Consider the following 25104-nt stretch of genomic DNA (forward strand, 5'->3'; position numbering starts at 1 on the left):
TAAATTTGGTCGTAACTACTTATAGTTACCAGCGGCGTGTATTCGTTAGTATGCGTAGTCGGTTGTAGCTGGGCGTATTAGACGTGGATAGTGTACAGCTCGTTAGGAGATGTCGTCGTCTGCCGCTAGCAGAGACGCGTCGTCCGGCGGCGCACTAGAGGCGGGCGGTGCGTAGTAGCCGCCGCTAGCGTCGTCCGGCGGCGCACTAGAGGCGGGCGGTGCGTAGTAGCCGCCGCTAGCGTCGTCCGGCGGCGCACTAGAGGCGGGCGGTGCGTAGTAGCCGCCGCTAGCGTCGTCCGGCGGCGCACTAGAGGCGGGCGGTGCGTAGTAGCCGCCGCTAGCGTCGTCCGGCGGCGCACTAGAGGCGGGCGGTGCGTAGTAGCCGCCGCTAGCGTCGTCCGGCGGCGCACTAGAGGCGGGCGGTGCGTAGTAGCCGCCGCTAGCGTCGTCCGGCGGCGCACTAGAGGCGGGCGGTGCGTAGTAGCCGCCGCTAGCGTCGTCCGGCGGCGCACTAGAGGCGGGCGGTGCGTAGTAGCCGCCGCTAGCGTCGTCCGGCGGCGCACTAGAGGCGGGCGGTGCGTAGTAGCCGCCGCTAGCGTCGCCCGGCGGCGCACTAGAGGCGGGCGGTGCGTAGTAGCCGCCGCTAGCGTCGCCCGGCGGCGCACTAGAGGCGGGCGGTGCGTAGTAGCCGCCGCTAGCGTCGTCCGGCGGCGCACTAGAGGCGGGCGGTGCGTAGTAGCCGCCGCTAGCGTCGTCCGGCGGCGCACTAGAGGCGGGCGGTGCGTAGTAGCCGCCGCTAGCGTCGTCCGGCGGCGCACTAGAGGCGGGCGGTGCGTAGTAGCCGCCGCTAGCGTCGCCCGGCGGCGCACTAGAGGCGGGCGGTGCGTAGTAGCCGCCGCTAGCGTCGCCCGGCGGCGCACTAGAGGCGGGCGGTGCGTAGTAGCCGCCGCTAGCGTCGCCCGGCGGCGCACTAGAGGCGGGCGGTGCGTAGTAGCCGCCGCTAGCGTCGCCCGGCGGCGGCGGCCAGCAGCGGGTGCCGCTCGAGGTAGTGGACGACGTCCGCGCGTCCGGCGGCGCGCGCGGCCTGCAGCGGCGTGCGTCCGGCGCCGTCCCGCAGCCGCAGTCCGGACGCGCCGGACGCCGCCGCCAGCGCGCGCACGCAGCCCAGCTGACCGAACATGGCCGCGCCGTGCAGCGCCGACTGACCGTTCTGAGGACCACCGCCACACCCGGTTACGACACGCGAAAGGATCGAGCAGTGGTCGGTAACGGAATGCCACTACCCCGGTGCGATTACAATGATGCGAGTTTACGAAAACGTGCGGGCGACCCCGACGTCCTCTCGATGAGGATTGCTAGTGATATGGAATAATAACTTTGCTAGCGACCATGTCAGGTAGACTTCCACGCGATTTCCCCTAGAAACCATCGTGATAAAGTCCTAGTGAATTTGCCACGATAAGCTAACTGACCTGACTTTCTACTTATCTTATTTCCTTCCACTAGTGTCCCATCTGCTAAACCTGAGCATAAACCATTAGCACAGACGAAAGCACCGTTCTATTATCATCCATTCGAAAGAAACCCCTCAGTGGAGGAGTTCGTGAGAAACATGCGCTACGCCGACAATGACCCTCACCCACCTAAAGCTGCACCGCTTCCCACACGACCTCTGGTCGAGCGCCTCATCCCAGACTTGCTAATTCCTAAGGGATGGATGTCATTCCGTGGTATTTCTAATACGACATGATCCTTCCTATTCCTTCCTTTCCACCTGCCCTCCCACTCATTACCCTCCTCCAACTGAATCTCCTATTAGGATTCGAGTTTGAGTCACAAAATAAACTATGCATAAACGCAACAACCATGCGTCTGACACTAAAAACAAATTAACCCTACTGTATTTATGCTATTAACGCCATCATCCATATCTACTTGTATTTAATTTAGTGTTTATTTTCTCATGATAAGTCTAAAATCACCACATAATATTACATGCACCCAAATTAGTAACTGTAACCCGTTACCAGCAAATATAAAAACACAGAAAAAATGGCATTGCAACAACAAGTACACTAACCTAAAATATTACAAATGACCTAAATATCACAAACCAAAACTCAAAACCTTTTATTAATACAGCACAATGTAGTCTATTGTACACATCATATTATTTATCACTATCCATTCGGAAAGCTACTTAATTTCTTATTACTTTAATTCACAAAATCGAACTAAGTATATGTATTCAAAATTAAACTTAAAAAGAAAATACTTACAGGTAACAATCCTAAGTTAGGATTATATTTGAGCAATTCAACAACAACTGCGACGTGACCCTTATGTGCCGCCTTGAACAATGGAGTCGCACCATCCTGAAACAAGTAAGTAATTGTAAGCTGTTAGTTTTATTAATAAATAAATAATTAAGTATTGAGTGTACTTTAACAAATTGCTGATAAGTGATGATCATTTTCTACGACACGGTAAATGTACTTAACAATTTTGTATAAAAAAAGTATAATACAGGCATATTGACATCATCATCGATCTCATCATCAACGTCATCAGCATCATTATGGATATAATAATCAGCATACCTGCCATGGTTCTTTCTAGAAACTATAGCATGGAGTTTTTAAGGGTTTATTAAGATTCGACAACGCACCCCTGACGTTTTAGACATCAGTAGGCTACGGTAATCCTTCGGAGGGGTGGTATGCTTGATCATCGCCTATATCATCACCATCATTATCATCGAGATCATCATTGACATCATTAATACTACTACTAATTGCAATGGTAAATAAGCTAACGCCCATCTAGAAGGTAAATAGATATCGACGCATACATATATTATTATTACATTATATTATATGACATCTTATATGTCGGTCACAACATTACTCATCGTTGTAATTTCGTTTCCACACTTAACAAATTAAATAGCAAGAAGCTTCGAGACAGAAATGCGTAGATTTATGATACTAAAGCAGATGAATTAGTACAAAAAAGGCCACAAGGGTCAAGTTAAATTTGGATATACTTAATCAAATACAATAGTTAATTAAATTATGTATTAATAATAAACATGCATATTTTTAATCATTTCAACTTTACGGCGGCGCGCGCGACGAACTGCGCGCGATTATTATTAAAAAATCAAATTAATTTCGCTCGACACTGCTACAATGTCTTTGTTATCGATAGTAGGACGGCGCGCGCGACACAAACGGTTACGATCATTTTGTGCGGCGCGATTATTTTTCGGACGTGGTCGCCCGCGCCTGTCGCACGTGGTGGAGTGTTACCTGTCGCACGTGGTGGAGTGTTACCTGTCGCACGTGGTCGACGGCGGCGCGCGCGGCGAGCAGCGTGCGCGCGACGTGGTCGTGTCCGCACTGCGCCGCGATCCAGAGCGGCGTGGCGCGGTCGGCCCGCGCGGCGTCCCAGTGATGGTAGGTACCTGTCGCACGTGGTGGAGTGTTACCTGTCGCACGGTGGTCGACGGCGGCGCGCGCGGCGAGCAGCGTGCGCGCGACGTGGTCGTGTCCGCACTGCGCCGCGATCCAGAGCGGCGTGGCGCGGTCGGCCCGCGCGGCGTCCCAGTGATGGTAGGTACCTGTCGCACGTGGTGGAGTGTTACCTGTCGCACGTGGTCGACGGCGGCGCGCGCGGCGAGCAGCGTGCGCGCGACGTGGTCGTGTCCGCACTGCGCCGCGATCCAGAGCGGCGTGGCGCGGTCGGCCCGCGCGGCGTCCCAGTGATGGTAGGTACCTGTCGCACGTGGTGGAGTGTTACCTGTCGCACGTGGTCGACGGCGGCGCGCGCGGCGAGCAGCGTGCGCGCGACGTGGTCGTGTCCGCACTGCGCCGCGATCCAGAGCGGCGTGGCGCGGTCGGCCCGCGCGGCGTCCACGCGCGCGCCGGCGGCCACCAGCGCCGCGCACACGTGCGCGTGTCCGTTCTGCGCCGCGATGAACAGCGGCGTCGCGCCGTCCTGTGACCACAGACACTCCACATTCACATAGTGTCGTTTCTATTGATGACGATGATGATGACATTTACGATGATGGTATACATAAAACATCATCATCAGCAACACCATCACCACCTCATTATAATTGTCGCCCTCATCATCACAACCAAAGTCGTCATCATCATTACTCTCATGCACATTGACAAAAGTTACTACTATTACTAAATGGAATGGTAAACAAGATGACGGCCCATCCGACGACGACGACAAATCCTAAAGCTACAGACATACATTGTTACCGACACCTCATCACATCATATATAACGTTACAGCATTGAGCTGATAACCACCGAGCTACAAATATAAACGTACATTTTACGTTGTGTAATTAAATTTATACAAAATATACACACAAATAATAAAGACAATAATAAACATATATTACATACCTTCATACAGGAATTAACATTGGCACCTCTCCGTATCAGCTCTTCAACGACTGGCAAATGTCCACACTGACACGCCACGAATAATGGGGTGCCACCGTCCTGAAATTATTGAGATCATCATCATCATCATCATCGTCTCAGCCCGGAAGACGTTCACTGCTGGACATAGACCATAATTTGAAATACTACTATCTAAATAGTCCCCCTAATACCTGCCATTAACAGCGCAGGACCGATCGTCCGCGTCGTGGAGATCTTTGGGGGAGGCCTTTGTTTAGTAGTGGACGTCTTCCCGGCTGATGATGACGATGGTGATGATGACGATGGTGATGATGATGATGATGATGGTGATGTTGATGATAATGATGATGATACCTGCCTTTACACGTACGCTCTCTCACGCACGGATCGTCTTTCATGCAGGAAAGACTGTATGTAAAGGTACTTAATGGATTTATGTTATTTTATTTACTTCCGCTATCATTATGTAATAATCTATACATATAAATAAAATTGGAGTGTCTGTTTGTAATATTGAAATCACCGTTTTTTACTACATGCAAATGAATATAAATACGGTACATATACCAAAATAACATTTCTAAAAAAAAATTCTGTATGTTTGTTTCGGCGAATCTCTGAAATGGCTCGACCGATTTTGACGGGACTTTTTTTCGCATATAGCTTATGTAATAAGGAATAACTTAAGCTACTTTTATTTTAGAAAAATAAAGTAAATTTCCACGCGGACGAAGTCGCGAGAACATGATATTAAATAAACGAGAAACTAAGTAATCCATTCTTTGAATAATAAATTATTATTATTGAAGAATATATATTTTTATAAAATTAGTCATTTAAATTAAACTGACCAAATCAAACGTTCGGAGTTCAGTGCCGGCAACGATTATTCATCGGAATCCATCTAGTCGTGAGTTGATTAATTTTTGCCATTTCTAACATTATGTGAAGTAGTTTTAACCGTGAAACTTCACTTTATTGTGTTCTCTGAATTGGTAGAGTCTATGGAATTTAACTCATATAATAATGTCTCGGGACAATTCACACAGCGCCATCTATTCTCATGCTAAGCAAAGCTTATGTGTGACACCGGATAACTGGCAAGTAAACATCCAGACTGATACAAACTGTTAACTATCGTGTGACGCACCATTAATTAAAAATGGTAAAGTCAATAATCATGTAACCTGAAACGGAACGTCAGAGGCCAGAGCCAAAGTAATCTATGTGACATTGACAAGTGGATGACGGATGATTGAACGTAGGCAGCGGGAGTTTTGGAGCGAAAGTGTTTATATTACTATAAAAACAAATAAGAGATAGGTAATTGTGAATATTGTAGGCATTGAGGTGTTTCTCTCCCTGACTAACCGGCATTACGCCTAAGTCGTCAGGATACTAGTGATTTTAAAAAAACAATCATACTCATGAATACAGATGTTTGTACCGTGCAAAGAATCGAACCCGCTACCATCGGAAGTAACACGCTCTGCTAAACCTCTAGATCACGGAGGGCGTCAAACAATCACTCAGGATCTCAGTACATACCGTGCTGGGTGCATCTATGGCCGCTCCACCGTCGAGCAGCAGCTTGGCTATGTCCAGGAACCCGCCCTGAGCCGCGAAGAACAACGCACTCGTTCCTGTCTAACATAAATCGAATTTTAGAAATTGGGTACACACTATATACCTATCTAAAAGCACTATGTACCTCAAAAAATTTACCTACGACACTGGTAGTGCCGTACTTCTAATGAATTTCCATTTCTGATGTCATTACTCTGTAATTTGACTGCTCAATCTTAACAACTCACAGCTATATCAAGCAGGTTAAGGAAAAAGCTGGAGTCGGGTCGTATCCAGTGCCGTAGCTACCTAGAGGCTAGGCAGGGCAGCGCCCCGGAGCCCTAAAGCTCAGGGAGCCCTCGAAACCTTACCAGAAAATTTCAATCAAACAGAACTTTTCAAAATTTCTCCCAATACAAAATAAATATGACAGCTCAGTTGAGAGAAATTTGAAAATTGTACCTTCGGAATTCCCCTAAATTCTTTCTGTGGATTCGCAGTGTTGTCAATTTGACTGATAGCGATATGTGCGTTTTAACAAAACTGTAATGTCCACAACGCAGTAGCTCATTTTTTGCCCCAAATTTGCCCCAGGGCCCTTGCTTACCTAACTACGCCATTGGTCGTATCAACAACTAAAAACATTGATAGAAGATCGTAAAAGGTGGCGAGAGCTCCACCGACAAGACCACAGCTCTTAAATTATGAATGAATGAATGAACCTTAGCTTTAAAACCGATACAGCTTACAAAGTAATTTTGTGGCAATAGAAAGTCAAAATAAAAATTTGTTTATATTCAACATTTTCAGTCTGACACTTCTGCAAGTCATTAACTTGTATCACTATCCATAACGCCTAGTTCGGCTAGCTACAGCAGTTGAGAAGAACTAAGAAAACTGCTACTTTTTGCGTTAATATTATTTTAATTATATTTTAAAAAGACTATGGCCAATTTAATTGTGGTCGGAGCGGGCGGGAGAGCTCCCTGCAATATAAAACATCTTGGCCTGTCTCGAACTGTAGTAAGTTCTATACTAGAATGTGTATCTAATAATAATAATAATTCTCATCTCCACTTCTTAAGAGTGGAGATGAGAATTTTTGGGAAAATAAATAAATAATAATAATCTCAAGACAATTCACACAGCGCCATCTAGACCCAAGTTAAGCTAGCTAAAGCTTGTGTTATGGGTACTAGACAACTGATACAAATACATAGATATTTTTTTTCGTAAATACATACATATTATATATAGAAAACACCCAGACCGACACAAACAATCATACTCATGAATACAAATGTTTGTGCCGTGCGAGGAATCGAACCCGCGACCATCGGACGTACGGTGTACTAAACCACTAGACCACCGAGGTCGTCAAATCTAAAGCTGCACTAGCAGACTTATCAGATTTATCTACCAGGGTGAGAAACACGAGCAGTGAAGGTGTATGTACGTCGAGTGTATGTTGGCAAAATGGGCCCCTTGCCGAAGTACATCAACATTCTTTGTTAAAACTTGTCTTCTAGTTAAACCAAATTTACTTAAAATAACTATTCAGAAGAGCAACATGCAATTTTCTTGCTCATACTTCTTGTAATGAGTCTGGTGCCCAATGGGTGATAGAATAAAATAATATGTTTATTCAAAAGTGCTTAAATTAAATTTTTTTGCTTAAAGATCATTTCTATTTCTACACTGGAGTTACAAGTCCCGGGAACTGCTTGTAGTTTCCCTCTCTGCCTCACGACGGATCTGCGCAATTTTCTTGCTCATTCTTCTTGTAATGAGTCTGGTGCCCAATGGGTGATAGAATAAAATAATATGTTTATTCAAAAGTGCTTAAATAATTTTTTTTGGCATTCTTTATGCATTCATTTCTATTTCTACACTGGAGTCACAAGTCCCGGGAACTGCTCGTAGTTTCCCTCTCTGCCTCACGACGGATCTGGCACATGCACAGTTAATCCATGGAATGCTAAGAAGTGAGGGGAAAGGGATTGTCAGTAATGTGGACTCATGACCCCATTACTAGCAATGCTCCATGTTAGGTTGACACACGATCCCCCCTGGAAACCATCGTGATACATTCCTGGTGAATTTGTCAAGATGTGCTAACTGACCTGACCTCATGTTCATCTTATCATCCTCCACCGGTGCCCCGCCAGCGTAAACCGTTAGCGCAGGAGGGGTACTATTCCAGTGACATCCGTTAAAAAATGGTAAGAAGATCGTCTGTTTAAACTTAAAAAGCCACGTAGAGTGACACATGTGTTGGGTCATACCGTTCTGCAGCAGGCGGGGTCTGCGCCCTGTTCCAGTAGCTCCTGGACGCAGTCAGTGTGGCCCATCGCTGCTGACAGGATGAGGGGCGTCGTGCCATCCTGCAAACAAAATAAATAATTAAAAAATTAATCATTCATCAAATATTAATATGGCATTTAAGACAAAAAAACATCAGATCTCGATGTTGGCCAAGATATTGCCGCTACCCAGCCATATTTATGATTATGATTATGATTTATATGTACATTTCTTCATAGTAATATAAATTCATTTTACAATAACAAGGAGCAAAGGCATTAACATTTACAAAATTCAAAACCTTGGGTAGAAATTGGCCTTTCATTCCGATTATGTACATATATTGTACTAGCTTTTGCTCGCGGCTTCGCTCGCTAGGGGTGGAATTTATGAAAATCCTTTCTTAGGGGATGCCTACGTCATAGTAGCTTTATGCATGCAAAGTCTCAGCCCGATCGGTTTAAAATTGACAATTCATACAAACTTTCATCCCCTATTTTATCCCCTTTGGGGTAGAATTAATCAAAATCCTTTCTTAGCGGATGCCTACGTCATAACATTTACCTGCATGCCAAATTTCAGCGCGATCCGTCCAGTGGTTTGGGCTGTGCGTTGATAGATCACTATGTCAGTCAGTCAGTCACCTTTTTTTTTTTTTTGACAATTCACACAGCGCCATCTAGACCCGAGTTAAGCTATCTAAAGCTTGTGTTACGGGTATTAGATAACTGATAAAAGTACATAGATAAATTATCTATGTATCCCTATGTATGCTTAAATCTTTAAAACTACGCAACGAATTTTGAAGCGGTTATTTACTAGATAGAGTGATTCAAGAGAAAGGTTTATATGTATAATACATGTACACCCGTGCGAAGCTGGGGTGAGTAGCTAGTATATATATAGACATAATATACATATATAGATATCTTACTCTCACTCTTGGCTTCAATGTAATAATATAGAGTATAGAGTACTTCCTTATTGCACAAATACATACATACATCTCAATCAACAAGTTTTACGACGAGACATAAACGCGTACGTTAAACAACTCACTAATTGAAACAGTTAACGCCTAACTTGCTGCTTACTTAACTGCTGGTTATCTAAACATGTTAAAAATAAGGTTTATACTATTATAGTATGGTGATGTTATTTTTAGGCTCAAATACGAGCCGATACCTATTTGTTTTTAACAGTTTTTAATCATTTAATATTATAAAGTTTGTGAGTATAGATGTTTGTTACTTTTTCACGCAAAAACTACTGAACGGATTTTTATGAAACTTTACAGTAATATAACTTATGCATCAGAATAACACATAGGTTATTATGTTTCTTAACGCGGGTGGAACCGCAAGCACAGCTTATATGTTATAAACACAAAAGTTTATGAATATAGACGTATAGATGGATGGATGTTTTTTAGTTTTTCACTCGTAAACTACTAATCAGAAGTTGATGAAAGTTTACAGTTAAAATAGCTTATACGTCGGAATAACACATGCTATAAATTTCATGCGAGTGAAGCCAGCAGTTTCACTAGTGTTTCTTATAGATCCGTACTTTCAGAATTTTAATGTATTTTGCATATTCTAATAGTCTCTCTAATAATTTCTGTCGTGAGATAATCACTATGTACTAGGTAGTCGGAGAAGCCTCGTAAGGGTCCAGAATTTTAGTCTTTGGTACGATTTGGTAGTCGTACGATCGAATCCTTTGTACTAGACTTTTGGAGGAGTGTATCAGTAGTCGCTGGTTCGATTCCTCGCACGGTGCAAACATTTGTATTCATGAGTATGATTGTTTGTGTCGGTCTGGATGTTTTCTATGTATATTAAAAAAATATATCTAAGTATTTATATCATTTGTCTAGTACTGTGGGTACGAGGTACACAAGACCTGTTTACCGTGGGAATAGATGGCGCTATGTGAATTGCCCAGAAGATATTATTAATAATAGAATAACCGTGATTGAACCTACTACCGTATTAGTTGAGAGTTGCGCAAAGGGCACGGAGCGCACTCTATCTAGGTGGCTCCATTGTGGTAGGTTGTGTAAGAGATACGTGTCTCAATGGATCGCGGGAACTATAAATTAATTGTCCGGGGTCATTTATTTATTACTAGCTTTACACGCGACTTCGTCCGCGTGGAATTTAACTTTATTTTTCTAAATTAAAAGTAGCCTAACTTACTCTCTATTACATCAGCTACCTGCCAAAAAAAGTCCCGTTAAAATCGGTTCAGCCTTTTCAGAGATTAGCCGGAACAAACAGAACGACAGACAGACAAAAATTTTAAAAGGTGTTTTTTTGGAGTATGTTCCTTATTTATATTCATATGCATGCAGTAAACAACGGTTATTTCAATATTACAAACAGACACTCCAATTTTATTTATATTCTTAGATTTATTTATAATATAAAACATATATAAATTAATATAGTCTTTAATTCTGATATCACTATTAGAGGTCAATGACCTTCCAGTCTGAGACATTACATCTGATAATGATAAGGCACTACTTACATTCGATGATTAACATCATCAAGCATCGTCATGTTAAGTGGATTAGTGATTTGAAGTGTGTAGATATAAAATAAGTATAGAATAACATTGCAATGATCACACATCACAATAATGATGATGCTTACAGAAGTATATAAAATGGACTGATGAATGATTCTCCCAAATTTGAATTTTTAAATAATGTGTATTATTGTAAACATGTATAACATTTATTTGAAATTTATTTATTATATTTATTTTAGATTAATTATAACTTTATTTTCAATTCATTACGATGCAAGTAGCATCGTAGCGGTATGCAAATATTGATTGAAAGGTTATTTAGTAAGATCCAAAAAGATATCATGTGGGAAGCTTATGAATAAATAATTATTTATACATGGCATAGTCAGTATGTAGATATTTTTTTTAATTTCTTAAAATTTTTATAATAATATTATAAGAAATAAATCGTTTGCGCATACGAATGCATGGTGTATTCGTATGCGCATAGATACAATTATTTTTCGCATGTAATCTATAGGAATGAAAAAAACCTTTCAAGGACAATGAAGGTTTACATATAAATGTGGATGGTTATAAGAAATGGATGGACTGTGTGAAAGATGATATGGTAAGAAAGGGACTAAATAACGAGATGACTGCGAACAGGGATGAATGGAAGAGAAAAATATATTACAACGACCACTAATAAATGGGATAAGGAAGAAGCAGATGATAATATGATCTATATGTATGTATGTATACTGAACTGGACGGTAGGGAAAAAATTAAAACATAATGTAAAAAATTTGACGTTCATAAGCTGCCAATATGTCTTACATGAATAAACAATTTTTGAATTTAAATTTGAATAGTAATCAACATATCGTTACTACATAATCATATACACTTCTGTGATCTCACTCATGAATGTATGAACTTTATTATCTAACAACAGTAATGTTGTAACAACTCAATTATAAAAAAAAATTACATGGGAATTACGAGTACCGACTGCATTGTGTACCGATACCGATAGGTTATTATGTGTTCTGTGGTTTTTTTTTCGGACTACTCTAATGCTGTTGGCCGCAGCTGGCCTTTACAGCTTCACCGGAGTGGTACAACTTGTATACCACACTCTGTATACTGAGCTTTAGTACTGAAATAAAACGCATGCCCCACTTTCGGACAATTTCTACTTTTTATAAGCTTACTATTGCGTGGTGTATAGCATAAGCGGTAGCGGAATATATAACTAATTTTATTAACCGCAGCGGTTTGCTCAAATTCAATTTGAATTTGATTCAAATTCAAAATATCTTAATTCATGTAGGTCTGTTACAGACTCTTATGATATGTCAAATCTACCGCCAGTTCGGAATGATTTCGATAACAAGAACTGTAAAGAAACTCAGCTCGTATTTTTTCAAATAAATGTTGTACATGTTTACAATAATACAGATTCATTTTGAAATTCAATTTTTTTATTAATTGTAATGGAATGATGCACCCGCTTTATGAATGATAAGATGAACACGAAGTCAGGTCAGTTAGCCCATCGTGGCAAAATTCACTAGGAATTTATCATGACGGTTTCCAGGAGGAACCACCTGGAGATCAACCTCCATAGTATACGCAGTGGATTTTGAAGCGGTTTTTTTTTAATAGATATAGTGATTCAAGAGAAAGGTTTATATATATATCTATAATACAGGAACACATGTGCGAAGCCGGGGCGAGTTATCTATAAAATCGGAGTGTCTGTTTGTAATGTTGAAATAACCGTTTTTTACTACATGCATATGAATATAAATACGGTACTCGTACGGTACGGTAATGAAATTATGGTGTAAAAATATCAATTTTTACAATTTTTGTCTGTCTATCTGTTTCTTCCAGCTAATCTCAGAAATGGCTGAACCGATTTTGACGGGACTTTCTTGCAGGTAGCTGATGTAATAAGGATTAACTTAGGCTACTTTTATTTTAGAAAAATAAGGGTAAAGTTCACGCGGACCAAGTCGCGGGTACAGCTAGTATTACTATAAAAATACTGTTAATTAAGTTAAAACGCTACCGTCCCTCACTCGCGTCCGCAAATAGGCTGTAAATCCGTAATGCCAGCGCTTTGTTGTATGATTTATAGTTCCCGCGATCCACTGAGTCACGTAATCTCTTACACAACCAACCACAACCGAGGCTCATAGACAAAGTGCGCTCCGTGCCCTTTGCGCAACTCTGACCTAATACATAACGGTAGTAGGTTCAATCACGGTTACTCTAATATAATAATAAGATTTTCTGGACAATTCACACAGCGCCATCTAGTCCCAAGCTAAGCAGAGCTTGTGTTTTGGGTACTATACAATTGATATAAATACATAGATAGATACATACATATATATATATATGTATTTACTAAATATATATATATATTTAGTAAATACATACATAATATACATAGAAAATACAAATACAGTCTGAAAAATAATTGTCCAAAAAATAAAATAATAACGTTAGGGGTGGACAACCCTTATCACTTAGGAGTATGAAAAATAGATACTAGCCGATTCTCAGACCTACTAAATATGCATATAAAACTTCATAATAATCGGTCAAGCCGTTTCGGATGAGTATGGTATCTAACATTGTGACACGAGAATTTTATATATAAGATTTAAAATAACATTGTAAAAAATATGTTATTATGTTTCATTAAGATGATGATAATAATAATAATAACTCAGTCTTTATTGCACACAGACAGACAAACAACAATAAAGTATATAAAAATGTTATACAAAAGGCGGTCTTATCGCTAACAACAATTTCTTACAGACAACCTGGTATTGTCAGTCTATTCACATGGAGAAGGTAGAAGGCACACAGTAGACAATATATTTATAATACACATATAGATAAACATACATGACGATGATGATGATGATCATCACTATTCTCAGAATAACTAACAACTTTAAGTACCACTCACCCTGTCCCTGGAGTCGATGTGCACCTTCCCGGTGTCCAGCAGTTGCCGGAGCCTGCTGCAGTCACCCCGCAGCGCTGCCAGGTGGAACTGCACATCGGTACGAGACTCTTTCTGTAAAAAAGAAAGTGTATTACATTAGTAATAGAAAACAAAACAAGTATGTTTTCAATTGAGTATTTATTCTCAACTTGTCACAACGTATCTTATACAGGTGTAAATTCTGGGTACAAAAATGTTTTACATAATAAATAACCCTGAACAATTAACACAGCGCCATCTAGTCTCACAGTAAGCAGAGTTTGTGTTATGGGTACTAGACAACTGATATAAATACTTAGATATTTTTTTTTGTAAATACATACATATTATACATAGAAAATACCCAGACCGATACAATCATACTCATGAATACAAATGTTTGTACCGTGCGAGGAATCGAACCCGCGACCATCGGATAGTAAAGCGGTGTGCTAAACCACTAGACCACAGAGGCTGGCAACTGGCAAGGAACTCAACTGAATTTCTAAAAAAAAGGTATGTTATAGTATGTAATATATTATCTGTGGTTATAGTAACTGTTACCTAACCCTACCTACCTTATGTTATGTCAAAAAAATATATCTAAGTATTTATTACTTAGATATATTTTTTTGTAAATACATACATATGTGCACCATGCGAGGAATTGAACCTGCGACCATTAGAAGTAAAGCGGTGTGCTAAATGGCTAGACTAAGAAGGCTGTTAGTTACAAATGCCGCTTTGAGAATGGTCCAGGATTATTATTATTATTACTGATTAGCATATGCTGGTGGTCACTCTATTCTCCCAAGTTTGAATTTAAAAATTAATCTATATTATTGTAAACATGTATAACATTAATTTGAAAAGAATACGAGCTGAGTTTCTTGTCAGTTCTTCTCATCTCGAAATCATTCCGAACTGACGGTAGATTTGACATATCATAAGAGTCTGTAATAGACCTACATGAATAGAGATATTTTGAATTTGAATTTGAATTTTTATCAATATTTCATTTATCATTATTATAATTAATCATTATAAACATCGAGACGTACTATTTTCAAAGGTAATCAATATACCAATTAACTGAACATGCAATTTTCATTACTGATAAAGAAAAAATAACACATGCAAATATACAAGAAAAAACCAGCAAAAATATAAACCACAGTTACAAATAACGGGAAGAGAGTGCAAAACGTATTTTAACTGTATAATTGTAACTCTATGAATATTCTAGCGCATTGCAAACAGTGGAGATCACATTATCAGCTGCATCTCGCATGATCATGTTATTACCGACACTGATGCTGCGTATCTGAATACTAAAAATAAATTAATTATCTCGAGGTCGCATTATGTACGTTGTTTAATAGCTATTCATGAAACAATATTATCTATACATATAAATAAAATTGGAGTGTCTGTTTGTAATATTGAAATAACCGTTTTTTACTACATGCATATGAATATAAATACGGTACATACACCAAAATAACAGTTTTTACAATTTTTGTCTGCCTATCTGTTTGTTCCGGCTAATCTCTGAAATGCTGGACCGATTTTGATGGGACTTTTTTTGGCAGGCAGCTGATGTAATAAGGAGTACCGTAAGCTATTTTTATTTTAGAAAAATAACGTTAAATTCCACGCGGACGAAGTCGCGTGTACAGCTAGTAATTAATGTTTAATTAATTGCGATATCTCATTATGTAAGCAGAATTACAGAAATAATTAGGCAAAACTGCGGACGGACCTTCACCAACAATAGGGGCATACTCGTACATGATCCATAGCAATGCGTGCATTGTTTCGCTCTAAAAAATTTAATATACCCTGCTCTATTTCTAATATAAGAAGATTAACCTTACCCTCCTCGGGTATAACAAGTAGAGAATCAGTTGATACTACGCATCAAACTGAGTAAGATGCCATCAAAGATTGCACTTGTAATCTTGGAATTAAGTATTCTTTTGTTTTAATAAGTGAAGCCTTTCTATAGACTATAATCGTCATTAATTTTAATGACAGTGATTCTCCATAGTTGTTTACAATTGTGCACTTGTTTGTTTGATTGTACAACTGTCGTATTTTACCGTTATACCGTGATTATCATGGTATATTTCTTGTCTATTTAATGACCAGCTACTCGCCCCGGCTTCGCACGGATGTGCATGTATCTCTGAAATGGCTGGACCGATTTTGACAGGACTTTTTTTGGCAGGTAGCTGATGTAATAAGAAGTAACTTGGCTACTTTTATTTTAGAAAAATAAAGTTAAATTCCACACGGACGAAGTCGCGTATACAGTTTGTTATATATATATAAACCTTCCTCTCTATCTATTAAAATCCCTTCAAAATCCGTTGCGTAGTTTTAAAGATTTAAGCATACATAGGGACAGACAGCGACAGCGACTTTATTTTATACTATGTAATGATAGACTTTTTCTGACGGAAGAAACCCAGCAGAGGGTGTCATACAAACTACACTATCATTTCATCGGGATAAAAGTGAGTGGTAGCTCGCCATTTCCCGTGTTCCGATGCAATTTAATCGCATACTATCGTATTTCTTGCGGTATACGATTACGGTACATCTCACGGACGATAATTTGTACTTGCATGATCACGGTTCTTATGGTATGCCATTAACATGCGCAATGAGGAATTGATTGAGAGAAAATTAATAACACTGATGGTCGTTGAATCTCTATAATTTACTTAAATTAAGATTACTATCACATTTCTTTGTTTAAGGACTACATTATCTAGCCTTACAAGTGTTATATGCCAGTTAGCATTAACTTGTGAACATTTCTACTGTTACCAGTGATTAATAATTTTCCTTTAAATTACAAAAAAAGGACAATAGATACAATAAGTTTATTGGATTATTGTATTCTATTTATAATAATAAAAAATTTGGATGATCCACCCAATACACTACTCAATTTCATAAGAATCAGTCAAACCGTTTCGATGACTTTCAAACACTGTGACAAGAGAATTGACAATATACTTTAAATTTGAATTATTCATGTAGGTCTATTACAGACTCTTATATGTCAAATCTACCGTCAGTTCGGAATGAGAAGTTTCTAGATGAGATGAACTGATAAGAAACTCAGCTTGTAGTCTTTTCAAATAAATGTTGTACCTGTTAGTAATAATACAGATTCATTTTCAAATTCAAATTTCGGAGAATACCAACACAGTTACCACCAGCATAGGCTATTCCAAAAGCATATAGTATTCAAGTTATATTAAAAGGGGTCAGTATCTAAATAAAGGCTGACCCGAGGTGGAAACTTTCATCAGTCCTAAAAGCGAATACATGTAGTATCTTGACAACTAGAAGCGTATCAGATACAGAGTCTAACTTAGTACCACTGTTAGGAGTATACCTAAAGAGATTTATTTCTAGATAGGGCAGGATTTTATTAGCTTTCTAAAATTTACCTAGATTGACACAATCGTGGTTATTACTTTAAATTTTGCCATTTCTTCTTTAAATTTGTACTTTAAAGTTGCTGATTTGTTGTGGATATGTTCTAGAAATAGAAATAGCAATAATCTTTATTCAAATAAACTCATTACAAGCACTTTTGAATAGTCATATTTTGATTCTACCACTCATTCGGAATGCAGATTCATCACAAGAAGAATGAGCAAGAAACTTATATGTTGCTCTTTTGAATAGATGTTTTTTTATATAAATAATTACAGTATAACAAGTAGGAGACATCCGATAATCAACATAAAAGTCGCTACGCACTCATTATTAGTGTAATCAGATAATATTGACAGTGTTATGGATTTAATGTTTTTCTATAAAAACATTATTGTCGTTAACGAATTCTTCAATTTTATAGTAAGCTTTTTTGCAAAGAAAGTATTTTATATGACATTTAAATCTTTATTCAGGCAGATTTATAACAGCCGCTGGTATTTTGTTATAAAACCTTACGCATTTGCCATAAAACGAATTACTAACTTCAGTTAAACGACATTTAGGTAAAAATTTCAATGTTTGTATTGAACAAATTCAGACGTAGTACATTTGAAGGCATTGTTTATTAATAAGACTACATCTGTACAAATATTATAACTAGTAACTGCGAAATTCTATATTAGTCATGTTTTACATTGCGTTGAACTATTTATGTAATTAGAAAAATATGCTCTGATTGGAATACCATCAAATTGACTTAGTACGCTAAATTTAGTAACAGGAAGCCAAATACAATAATTCTAATCACATTTAGCAGAGAGAAGGATTTGTAATTGACCCCATTGTTAATAATCTACCTTGTAGTTAGGTTTCTGCTCAGTCGCCCTAAAAACCATCTTGCTGAATTTAACACGTGGAGCGAACTTGGTTAGAAGGGGAACCGTAGCGGAAGAACCATGTCATGCATATATAAAAAAAATCTCTATTTCCCCTGATAACGGCACTATGAACGGTTGGACCGAATTCGCTACTTTTTACCTCTGCTTTGAAAAAAAGGAAATTTAATTGAGATTCTTGCCAGTTCTTCTCAATTGAATCTGTATACTGAACTGGACGGTATGGAAAAAATTATAATATAAAAATTTGACGTTCATAAGCGCCTAAGCCCCTTCATGACTAAATGGTGTTTAAATTCGAATTTCTCGTGTTTTTTATTGTAAGATGTTTTGTTGTGTTTGTTATTATCAGGAGAAGGTTGTTAAGAGAGATTAAATTATGAAATTTTCCCGGATTTTTGTTGTTAATTATACTAATGAAAATTCAATATTCATAGTTAAGACAGTTCAACTATCGGGTTAGCTAGTTCATTAAAACATCGCAGTGATTATTGCTTTGGAAATCAGATGAAATTTAATACTCATTCGCCTGATGAAATTGAAAGTTTTACAGCTACGTACGAACAATTTGAGAGTTTGTAATATGATACGAATATTTTGTGGTACCCATGTACTTTCTCCCGTCATTTATAGTGCAGTAAGATAAAAGAACCGCATTGGTATTCTGTAAGCGTTTTCGATCATCGACTCATTTCACTCATCACTTCATTCAATATTCAAAAATCTTTAATTCAAAATATCTTTATTCATGTAGGTCTATTACAGACTCTTATGATATGTCAAATCTACCGTCAGTTCGGAATGATTTCGAGATGAAAAGAACTGACAAGAAACTCGGCTCGTATTCTTTTCAAATTAATATTATACATATTTAGAATAATACAGATTAAATTTTAAACTCAAACTTGGGAGAATAGTGTGACCACCAGCATATGCTATTGCAAAAGCAGACCAGTCCCCACAAGCAGCATCCGTTCACGCGTATGACGGATTTTTTTCATTTAAGAGACTCGTATCCATTTGCAAATATAAAGTTCCTACTGTGTTATCGAGTTTGTCTATATATCTAAAAAAATCACAAGTGCCTGTTTTACCTCCATCCTGCTCTCGAGCGTGTGGCACTGAAGTCGCTATAGAGTTTTACAAAATAATGTACAATCTCACCCTGGATTCCGCTTTCGAATTCGTAAGTGATGCTCACAGAATAGTTCTACAGATCGCCATAACTGTAACTGGATCCATGCAATCATTGACACGCGAGAACGCTGGACTTGTGAAATTGATGGTGTGGACCATAATACCATGTGTAGTCTATAATTATTGACTCAGTCGTGTTGATATTGTTAAAATGACTGGGTATCTGCGACATGCTTTGCTTTCATTCCATACCATAGACTATTAGATATACTAATTAAGGAATTTAGTTTTTATTAAATTGTATACAATACTCTGGAGATGAGCGCAAATAACTGCAACACAGTTTTTTTATAAAATAATGTAGTTGTTTACGTATAACATGTTATTGTTAAAACTTTGTTTTTGGTTTAAATAAATTCTTTAATTCTAATTATTTACAATAAAAAGAAACTTCATTTTACAACTTTTCAAAACAAACGTATCACTTTTATTTAGAATAATTTACCATTACGTAGTCTAGCGTTAAAAACATATTTTGCTTTGGATATATGTCTGCTGTTCTGCATCTTACATTGTCAGTATATCTAATTTTTATAGTTATAGTCTCACAGGAACCTTACTGTCAATTTTAAAACATTCAAATTAGAGTATTAGTTCTATTAAAAAAAGAGAGATATCAGTAGCAGAGGCTTGACCGATAGATCAGATAAACCTATCAATAAAACAAATCAACCTGCAATCAATCAATCATTTATTTTGTGATATTAGGTACATAAAATAGGAAGGTAATTAACAACCCATGGAAGTTTTATTTTCCATATAATTAGGATTTTAAATTTATGTATCAAGTGTAATTAATTTGGTTTCTTTATATATTGTCCCATGATAAAAGTCTCTTCCTATTTCCATGACTTTCTATTTGTAGCTACACTCATCCAGTTTTACCTGCTACTTCTTTGATGTCATCGATCCATCTTTTCTATTTTACTCGCCTTTTCCTGGCGGTCCTAGCCATTTTGTTAATTGATGATTGTGTTAATGAGTGAGTAAAAACGTGGACAAATTGCCGATGACCAATGATATATATATAACTTAGCCAATAAGTTTATTAAAAATTCTTTTCGTCTGCATCACACATACTTAACATTTACCATTATATTTTGACCAATTTACATAATATTTTATTAAATAATTGCCTATGTTATTCTGATATATAAGCTATATTACTGTAAAAATTCATCAAAATCCGGTCAGTACAATAACAAACATCCATATTCACAAACTTTCGCATTTATAATATTACTAGCTGTACCTGCGGCTTTACATTAAATTTCAATATAAAATATAACCTATGTGTTATTCTATGCATATATTACTGTAAAAATTCATCAAAATCCGTTCAGTACTTTTTGAGTGAAAGAGTAACAGACATCCATACTCACAAAATTTCGCGTTTATAATAAATAATTTCGACGACCTCGGTGGTCTAGCGGTCTAGCACACCGCTTTCCGTCCGATGGTGATATATATTTGTAGTCATGAGTATGATTGTTTGTATCGGTCTGGGTATTTTCTATGTATAATATGTATGTATTTACAAAAAAAAAATTATCTGTGTATTTGTATCAGTTGTCTAGGACCCATAACACAAGCTTTAGCTAGCTTAACTTGGGTCTAGATGGCGCTGTGTGAATTGTCCTGAGATTATTATTATTATTATTATTATTGTTATTCATTATTTTTTCTCAGCTATATCCACTTACGGGCCGAAACCAAGTAAGTGCAGAGTGTGTGTATGTGTGTGTGCGCGTGTATGTATGTGTGAGTGTGTGTGTACTTATTGTGTGCCTGGTGTGACTGGTGTCATATCATATTATTATTAATAATATTAAGATTAAAAAAATACTACCATAGACAACGACTAGGAAAGTGACATCCGGGCGTTTTCTAAAAATTATTAACCGACAGGGAAACAAAAACGGTAGCCGCTATAAACATAATCTTGATTGCACATGCGATCAGAAACAGTCGGCCGCAATGATTATAGTACAAAGAATATAATACGTTATCATTACCATCGATCTATGACCACACACCGTATGCGCACTATATGCTTCCTGGAGTATTAAGGGGAGTGTGTCCTCTCTATAAAATTACGACGTAGGCAGTCGTATCACTATTCCTTATATTAATAACAATAATAATTTATTCAGCATCATAATATAGAGTAAAAATATAGAAAAACTTAAAAACTAATATCGCGCTATGAGCTGAAGGGGCTCCAATCAGCTGGTGCCGCAGCTTGTCACTGCAGCGTTGATTTTCAGTGGAACCACTCAATAAGAAATCTCACTCGTAATCTTGATATTATTGACTTGAAATATGTGAAGAGTAAATTAAATGGATGAATATTAAGAATTTTCTGACCTTCCCGTCTTCTCTCACTCAAGCGCGATAACAAAATTTTGCTATCGTAATTTTGCCGTAAATTACATTTACATTACATTAAATTTACGTTAAGCTCTACTCGGTTTACTCTATTACTTTCATTCATTCATTCATAATTTAAGAGCTACGCTCTTGTCGGTGGAGCTCTTGCCACTTTCCGCGATCTTCCATCATGCTCTTTAATTCTTGATACGACACGACTCCCATTTTGTCCTCAATTTGTTTGATGTAGCTATTCCTTGGTCTTGCCCCCCCCCCCTCTTTCCTTCTATTTTCCCCTCAATAATAATTTTCATGAAATCATCGTGCCGTATCAAGTGTCCTAACATTTTTCCTCGTCTTCACAATAGAAAATAGACGAGGAAAAAAAAACTCTATTACTTTAAATACATAATATGAAGAGTAAGTTAAATGGATGAATATTAAAACCTTCCGTCTTCTCTCACCCAAGCGCGAAAACAATACTTTCAAACGAAATTTTAGCCGTAAATATTTAGGTTACGCTCTGCTCGTCTTACTTTATTATTACAATAAATATAAAAGTATATTATTCATTATTCTGAAAATTAATTATAAATCCAACACCATGCACATTTTTAAAAATGTTTATACTCTATTGGATTTTCATGCGAATTAGCTAATATTGTGTATTGGTGAACAATCGAGTTTTTCAGACCCCGTCCAATATAAAGAGGGTTGAAATTACGAAGGCCTAAGCCTACATTCCAACCCCTGGTGGTGCCCCCTGACTGTAGTCGTAACCATCAAGAAAGAGTTAGCTTTCAGCAGCTCCATATATCCACGGGTTTGGAGTGCCATCTGCATTCGTCCTCTATCGTCCAGTGAAGCTGTGAAGATCAGTTACGATCAACAGCATAGAATAGTTCCAAAAAACTGTTTTTGTATTTTGATATCGTAGGTAATTTCTTCAGCAATGCTAATTTTTGACTATATATCTACATATCTAAATAGTTGATTTTCAAAATCAAATTCAAATACATTTATTCATGTAGGACAAATTTTTACATTATAATTTTATTTTTTTCCCTATCGTCCAGTTCGGTATATAGATCCAATTGAGAACTGGAAAGAAACTCAATTGAATAACTTTTTTTTTAAAAGCCAGTTTATTTACAATGTATATTTATATAGGTGTCTATGTCTAATATTAAATGAAAATTCAGTGCATGAACAACTATTGCCATGCACACTCGTCATTCAAGTAATCGTTTAGTGAGTAATAGGCTTTGCTCAGTAAATATGATTTAACAGATGTTTTTAATTTATTTAAGGGTAATTCCAACATATCCTTTGGTATCTTATTGTAAATTTTTATACCTATTCCCATAAAAGACCTATCGACTTTTTTTAAACGATACTTGGGGACAGCAAGTTTCTCTTTAAATCTAGCATTAATATTATGAATATTGCTGTTTTTTTTGGAAATAAGTCAAGATTTTTATGAACATATAGGATATTTGAATATATAAATTGAGAAGCAACGGTGGGAATATTTGCCTCATTGAATTTCTCTCTTAATTTCTTTTGGAATTATAACACTACGTAGTTAGCATTTATGTACATACACTATCTATGTATCTAATTGCCTTTACTGATCTTCAATCCTTCTTGAACCATAAAAATATATGACACAATTTCACATTAGCAATGGATAATGTGAGCTCGCCGTGACCCACTTTATAATACAAAAATAATCAAGCAATGTGTCAAATCATACTATGATAGTCAGAAAGTGACAGCAGATACTTTCTATTCGGTCGTGATTGTCGATTGATAGATCCATAGATAGATAGAGATATAATTTTTTAACGCTAAAATCACGTGCGTTTTTAATACCTGCAAATAATCTTAAAATATTTATAACTAGCTGTGCACGCGACTTCGTCCGCGTGGAATTTAACTTTCTTTTTATAAAATAACAGGACTAAAATAAAAGTAGCATAAGTTATTCCTTATTATATCAGTTACCTGCCAAAAAAAGACCCGTCAAAATCGGTCCAGCCATTTCAGAGATTAGCCGGAACAAACAGACAGACAGACGAAAACTGTAAAAAATGTTATTTAGGTGTATGTACCGTATTTATATTCATATGCATGTAGTAAAATTTTCAGTGCATTGTTATTATAAATCCGCTAGTTAGATAATAAAAAAATTAAGGTAGGCCTTATTTGGGTCACCTACCTTAACTCAAAGATGACTGACATAGTGATCTATCAACGCACAGCCCAAACCACTGGACGGATCGGGCTGAAATTTGGCATGCAGGTAGATGTTATGAGGTAGACATCTGCTAAGAAAGGATTTTGATTAATTCTACCCCCAAGGGGATAAAATAGGGGATGAAAGTTTATATGAAACATCGTCAATTTTAAACCGATCGGGCTGAGACTTTGCTTGCATAAAGCTACTATGACGTAGCCATCCCCTAAGAAAGGATTTTGATAAATTCCACCCATAAGGGGATAAATAAACGCGAGCGAAGCCGCGAGCAAAAGCTAGTAATACTATAAACGCGAAAGTTTGTAAGTATGGATGTTTGTTACTCTTTCACGCAAAAACGGATTTTTTTTGAAAATTTACAGTATTATAGCTTGTACATCAGAATAACATATCTATAGGCTATATTTTAATTGAAATAAAACACGGATGAAACCGCGGGCACAGCTAGTCGTTTATAAAACTAAATAGATCTTTAAATCTGGTTTACGTCATATGACTGAAGTGGGGCACGTCATCAACACTTGAAAACAAGGGCCAGAAGACACAGATGTTCTAAATTTATTGGCGAATTGCGTCATTGGGACGTTTGTATTAGATATGTTATTTTTACACAAGTACGATACAGGAAAAAGAATCTCTTACATTTAGGTAATACATGAAGGTATGAAGAAATAATCAAAGCAATCTATTACCATAACTAAAACTGAAAACAATATCTATTTATAATTTTACATTAACAGCTTTCCACTAAATCCATATGAAAATATATATTCAAAACATCTGTTAAATCGTATTTACCGAGCAAAGCCTATTACTCACTAAACGATTACTTGAATGACGAGTGTGCATGGCAATAGTTGTTCATGCACGGGATTTTCATTTAATGTTAGACATAGACACCTATATAAATATACATTGTAAATAAACTGGCTTTTAAAAAATTAAAATAAATATTCAATTGAGTTTCTTGACAGTTCTTCTCAATTGGATCTATATACTGAACTGGACGGTAGGAAAAAAAATATAATGTAAAAAATTTGATACCTACATATATTACACAAAATACAAATAATA

The 25104-nt window shown here is 37.6% G+C and overlaps 1 protein-coding gene across 1 annotated transcript in view; it reads right to left on the reverse strand.

The window, feature by feature from the left end:
- Positions 1-938: 938 nt before the first annotated feature.
- LOC131840992 (ankyrin repeat domain-containing protein 29) overlaps positions 939-25104 on the reverse strand; it is a 60296-nt gene continuing 36130 nt past the window's right edge. The window contains exons 2-8 of the mRNA XM_059189216.1: positions 13831-13941; positions 8300-8398; positions 5997-6095; positions 4428-4526; positions 3802-3999; positions 2280-2375; positions 939-1210 (exon numbers count right to left, since the gene is read on the reverse strand). Of these exons, the coding sequence (XP_059045199.1) occupies positions 1001-1210; positions 2280-2375; positions 3802-3999; positions 4428-4526; positions 5997-6095; positions 8300-8398; positions 13831-13941 (912 nt within the window). The 3' untranslated portion in view covers positions 939-1000. The remainder of the gene's footprint in view (positions 1211-2279; positions 2376-3801; positions 4000-4427; positions 4527-5996; positions 6096-8299; positions 8399-13830; positions 13942-25104) is intronic.

The sequence above is a fragment of the Achroia grisella genome, unplaced genomic scaffold (genome assembly GCF_030625045.1).
Source record: "Achroia grisella isolate CSIRO2021 unplaced genomic scaffold, CSIRO_AGI_Agris_v1 utg157, whole genome shotgun sequence".
Classification (NCBI taxonomy): Eukaryota; Metazoa; Arthropoda; class Insecta; order Lepidoptera; family Pyralidae; genus Achroia; species Achroia grisella.